We start from the raw sequence: 6,000 nt of genomic DNA, 5'->3' as shown, positions 1-6,000 counted from the left end.
TAGCTGACTTATTAAGGTGGCTTGTGTGCCCCCTATCCCTGCAATACCAAAATTTGGATTGATCGATGGCCACGATGGAGGCCAAATGCATCGTGAAATAATCGTAACATCAGCTCCTGTATTGATTGTCATCGGTTTCTTGACGACAACTCCATCGGGCCCTTCCAATTGCACTACCTTTTCTGGTTTACCTCTTGTTGTGTCCATGGCAAAGTATACCTGCCGTTTCCCTGTGGAGCCGAATCCACCATCTCCACGTTGTACTTCACCTGGGTTCGGAACACACGACCTGAATGGAACTAATTGTGCTATTCTGGTACCTTTAGGAATAGAAACAGGAGGGATTAAAACATGAATCATAATTTTCACAGTCCCACAATAATCTGCATCAATAAGGCCTGGGACTACCAGAATTCCTTCTAGAGCTGTTGAAGATCACCCCATTAAAAATGCACTAAGTCCAAACCCCCAATGGTCCCTTTATGTTGACTGCGGTTTCCACATCCACTCCGGAGCTTCCTGCGGTGGCGGATCTGGTGGTTGCGAGGCTGCCTGAGGGCTGGCAGCTCAAGCCCCTTGCATTCGTGTCGTCGCGCGAGGGGCCTTCGCGGTCGGTGTGAATTTTCCCTTCTTCCTGTATTCTTGATGGTATGGTTATCTTTCTTACACTTGTTGCAGCACTTACTGTTAGCAGTAACTGTACATTTGCTCCTAATGTGTCCACGTTTGCCACAGTTAGAACACTTGACCAAGGGTGTCTCACTGGCCTCGTGTTTCTTTGTAGCTCCTTGGAGAGCTGTGGCAGCGTAGGCTACTTTCTGTGAGTCCACTGATCGATCCATGTATTCTATCATATCAACAACGTCTGCATTTTTCGGCAAATTACACAATGCTTTGCGTGTCTTTTCAGTAGCATTTTCAAAAGCAAGTATTTTGAACATGTTTTCTTTCATGCCCTCGTTCGTGTCAGGGTGGTCATAAATTGTATTCTCCTGTTTCACCTGGGTAAAAGCATGGCTGTACATATTGTCTGGTATGGCAAGAAAAGCTTGATATGCCAAGATCTGTGATAGATGATGAACCTCAGTGATACATTGTAACTGAGCGTTCCCTGATGCGAAGGGTCCAGTACCCATCAGCATCTGCATGGTTACTCCCCATAGGGGATCTGTTTGTTGTCGTGATGTTGCTTGTTCCCTATCACAGAGCTTCTCCCACTGCCGGAAAAACACTAACATTTGGGCGGGTGTCAAAACCAGCTGTGCTAGCTGTTTAATATCTTGAGGTATCAGCGTATCAGCAGAAAAAATGAATTGCAGTATTTGGTGAGTTAAGGCGGATTTGATTCCGTACTGACTCACAGCATTCCTTAATTTCTCAATGACCTTCCAGTCAAACACCTCCCATTTTTTCTGTCCATTTGATGCAATAACTGGGAATGCTTGGAGCATAGTCCCTTCTATAATGGCATCTTTTATTACACCCCTCCAATGTCTCTGCCTTTCTTCTGCAGCGGCTATTACAAGCGGGTATTACAAGCGGCTCCGCGTCTATGGTGGGTGCGGTTGGTTTCCCCGTCTCTTTTTCGCATTTCCTTTAACAATTCTAACATTGTCTCTTTTTGTTCTATTTTTAGAGTAGACAAGTCCTTGTTTGCATTATTTGAATCAGGGTATATGCTAGGTATAGTTTGTTCATGTTGAACGGTGGTATCTGGGGGCTGTTTTTTCGTAGGCAGATTTTTACTCACTCCCTGATTCTGTAGGGTTTCCTTTAATCGTACGGTTAGGGAGGCTTGGGAACTGTCGGATGGCTGATTAATATCGGCAGTCCCAGGGAGTGGAGCAGAAGTCAAGGGCACAAGAGCAGGCGAACAAGCTCCAAAAAGTCTCTCTCGCTGCATTATGTTTTTCTCCCCGCTTTTCCCTTTCGCTTGCGGTTGGAGAGAGAGAGCAGCAAAAGCAGACGCAGACGCTTTACAATCTGCTTTCATTTCTTACAGAGTTGTCTTAATCAATTTCCATAAAGTTGCAAGACCTTTAACTTCTTTAGACCCGTCACTAATTTCATCCCATAGGGAGGTTCCGATAGCATTCCAGGTACTAAGCTCAAAAGCTGTACCCACACTAATTGAAAGGTTTCTGTCCTTGCTTCATTAGTTTTTTAGCTGATTTATCATCGTCAATTACCATATCCCATAATACATCTCCTAATCTACGCCATTCACTCTCCTCAAATAATAAATCCAGATTCTTAAAGCATCCCTTAACACGACCTAAAGCAACTAATCCCAAAACTTGCTTAACGCAATTTACCCCCCGCTTTTCTATAAAGCACAGTAATAATTTTAGGGCTACCTCTTGATCCATTGCCGGCCGGCTTCTTGATACTCCTGGGTGCTACCTTGATTAAGGCACCTCGGTTAAAAAGTCTTTGCAGCCTTTTTCCAGTAGCCCTCACTGACGGCGAACCCCTTTTGGACGGTCCAGGCACGAGAGTTAACACACCAACCAAGACGATCAGCGTTTGGTTAATCTTTTGCCCCCCGGTCGCTGCTACCGGTGCTTCTCAGTGTCCGTCGCTCCAATTCCCCTTTCTTCGGTCCCCGTTCGGGCGCCATTTGTTGGAGCGGCGGAGGAATGCACATAAGTCGACCCAATATGAGTGATAGAAGTGATTCAACTTTATTTGCACGGATAGCTCATATTTATACAGTTTGCGATAATTATGCCTACTAGTCCTAATATGATTGGTACATTGCTAATGTTTATTCATTACTAAAACACACCCACTTGTAGTTTGCAGCTATGCGTGTTCCGTAACTTTCTCATGGGAACTTCTTCAAAAGTTACTTGTGAAGTTATGCCAAGGTCACACCGTTTTTATTTTTCTCCTGATAACGGCAAGACCAGCTGCTGTTTTTCTCCTGCTATCAGTAAAGCCAGCTATTTTCGGCCAAGGCCTAATCTTGCTGCTCAGGCTGACATTCTTTCACACAGAACTCTGCTCGCACAACTTTTCTATAGACCCATGTCCTTTTTCATCAAGCCAATTCCCAACAAGTCTCATCAGTAAAGTCAGAGGCAAAGGCAGCATTGAGTACTTTGGCCTGTTCTGCATCCTTTGCCACCAGATCCTCTGCCCCATTCAGCAGAGGACTCACATTTTTCCTAGTCTTCCTTTTGCTGCCAATACACCTGTAGAAGCTCTTCTTGTTGCCCTTCACACCCCTCACCAGATTCAACTCCAGGTAGGCTTTGGCTTTCCTAACCCCATCCCTGCATACTCAGACAGCATCTCTATAGTCCTCCTGGGTCACATGACCCTGCTTCCACCTCTTGTACATATTCATTTTATGTTTGGATTTCGTCAGGAGCTCCCTGTGCATCCATGTGGGACTCCTATCACCTTTTCTTCATTTCTTTCTCATCAGGATGAACCATTCTTGAGCTTGGAGGAGATAACTTGAAAAAAATATGCAATCAGCTCTCCTGAACCTCTCTTCTCTCTAACATACCCCACTTCTCATCTACTGTGTAATGTAATTAAGCCTATTAAACTGCTGAAATGTTTCTGCCAAAGACAGCTGAGAAACCTCTTTATTAACATTATAAATAACATCAATTTTATTGAATGAAAATTGAAGGACAATTTGGACACAATGATCTTTGTCCTTTGCCATGTCAGTTGCATCAAAATGAATTATCAAGATAATCTGAAAGCAAGTTTATTACTGTAGCACTTTCCTAACTGATTAGTAATCAAGAGCTTATCATAATCTAAACCTGAAAGACATGGGTAAATTGAACAGATACAAACATTATAAAAACATGACAGAAAGGCTTTTCAACTTTTTAAAATAGGTATTATTCTTCTGCACCATCTGCTAAATAGATTTATTTTATAACACTTAACTTACCACTACACTAAACACTTTTCAAAGGACTGTGCCTCTCATCAACTTACACTGACACCTTACTGTGTCTAGTGAGGAAGACAAAATCAGTTACAGCTTAGGAATCCTTATAGCTAAGGAATCATAAGTTACACATGTTGAAGTGATGCTAGCATATTAGCATCAGGGGGAAAAAAAAGTCGATCCACATTTTACAGTTGAAACTAAGTAGCATTTCACAAAAGTTGGATTATTTTTTTTAAATAATAGATTAGAAATTTAAATTGAGTAATTCTCAAAGATTAATTTCCCTAGAAAAGTAAACCACTTCATGAAGTTTGACCTATTATCTGGTCTGTTCATAGCACTTTGATGTGTCTTTGTTTAATTTGCTGCTGCAAAAGCTAAAGGAAAGAAAGAGTAAAACCCTATTAATCGGTCTAATTTACATATCAAGTGACAAAGTGACATCAACTATTTATTTTAACATAGGTGAATCTCTATAAGCTCAGCCAAAACAGAGTGTTCCAGTTGAAACTATGATCTTCCCAAACAAGTACCAGCTTTAGAGATGGAGAATTTTTTTGAGTGCAATATGGAATAATAAATATCATCAGAAGTGAGATGCAATGCAATAAGAGCTTAAAACCAATAGTGTTTATTTGCAAAAGAAAATGAAGTATTTAGATGAGCATTTTTTTTGCACCTCTTCAGGGTATATTGAAGAGAACTCTATGTCCACCTACTGGACCAGCTACAAAAATGTTTGTAGTTTGAAAACAGCACAGGGGGATTGCAAAACCATCTATATGAATATGCAACTCAGTTATATTGAAGATACTAGTCTGACACAGAAGTTTTCCTCTCCTTTCTCTTAGCTCTTTACACACCACGTTTGAAGACATTATACTCCATTGTTTAATCTCACCTAAACCCATTATTAAATGGACAAAGGCTACCTACCTACCAGTCAAAATACACTGTAATTGCAAACTGCTGTGTTCAAAATAGTGAGGCTGAGCACATGAACTTTTATCCTTTTGGATTGTGCTGGATTGAAAACAGTATAGGACTATCAACAAAAAACTAACCTGTATTATCTTGGGGTTTTTTTTAGTCCAGTGTTTGTGGGCACATCCATGCTGATGTCTCAATTTGGATAATATGTCAGCATTGTAAGTTTCATATAAGCAAAAACAATTTATCCTCTGGAATATTCTCCATTCTTTCCACCAACAGACAATATTGTGTTTCCCAAAAGAGTGTGTATGTTTGTACATGTTTGTTTAATTGCTCCTTCCCACACATCCCAAGAGCACACAATGTGATACTTCTTCCACATATCTGCCTTTTCTTTCTGTTCTGACAGCAAGATCACTCATTCACAAGTCATCTTCATAACTGCCTATTGATCAAGCCTCTAGGTCAGAATTTCCTAAACCATGTCTTCCACAATATTAGACCCACTGGGATAATCAACCTAGTTCAACACCTGTTTCTGGCAGTCTCCCCATCTTCCTTCCTATCCCACAAAAGGACTAAAATATAGATCAGAAATTGTTCTCTTCAGCACCATTTTTCTTTCTCAGCTCAACAGGTTTAATGCACACACATTACACTGGGTACATATAAACACTCCCCAAGTGTTGGGAAGTGGCTTGCTGAAAAAGGACATGGGCCTGTGGAAAAGTTGTGCGAGCAGAGTTCTGTGTGAAAGAACGTCAGTTTGAGCAGCAAGACTAGGCCTTGGCCGAAAATAGCTGGCTTTACTGATATTGGGAGAAAAACAACAGCTGGTCTCGCTGTTATCAGGAGAAAAATAAAAACGGTGTGACCTTGGCATAACTTCACAAGTAACTTTTGAAGAAGTTCTCATGAGAAAGTTACTGAACACGCGTAGCTGCCAACCACAAGTGGGTGTGTTTTAGTAATGAATAAACATTAGCAATGTACCAATCATATTAGGACTAGTAGGCATAATTATCACAAACTGTATAAATATGAGCTATCCGTGCAAATAAAGTTGAATCACTTCTATCACTCATATTGGGTCGACTTATGTGCATTCCTCCGCCGCTCCAACACCCAAGCAGCTCCCACAAAAG

The 6,000-nt window shown here is 41.3% G+C and overlaps 1 protein-coding gene across 1 annotated transcript in view; it reads right to left on the bottom strand.

The window, feature by feature from the left end:
• Positions 1 to 319: 319 nt before the first annotated feature.
• The window catches only part of LOC126035340 (endogenous retrovirus group K member 5 Gag polyprotein-like), a 132,888-nt gene continuing 127,207 nt past the window's right edge, over positions 320 to 6,000 (bottom strand). The window contains exon 2 of the mRNA XM_049793869.1: positions 320 to 2,043. Coding sequence (XP_049649826.1) covers positions 444 to 1,451 — 1,008 coding nt within the window. The 5' untranslated portion in view covers positions 1,452 to 2,043 and the 3' untranslated portion in view covers positions 320 to 443. The remainder of the gene's footprint in view (positions 2,044 to 6,000) is intronic.

The sequence above is a fragment of the Accipiter gentilis genome, chromosome W (genome assembly GCF_929443795.1).
Source record: "Accipiter gentilis chromosome W, bAccGen1.1, whole genome shotgun sequence".
In the NCBI taxonomy this organism is placed as follows: domain Eukaryota; kingdom Metazoa; phylum Chordata; class Aves; order Accipitriformes; family Accipitridae; genus Astur; species Astur gentilis.
The sequence above is the reverse complement of the archived record's forward strand: the minus strand, read 5'-3'. Positions and strand labels throughout refer to the sequence as shown.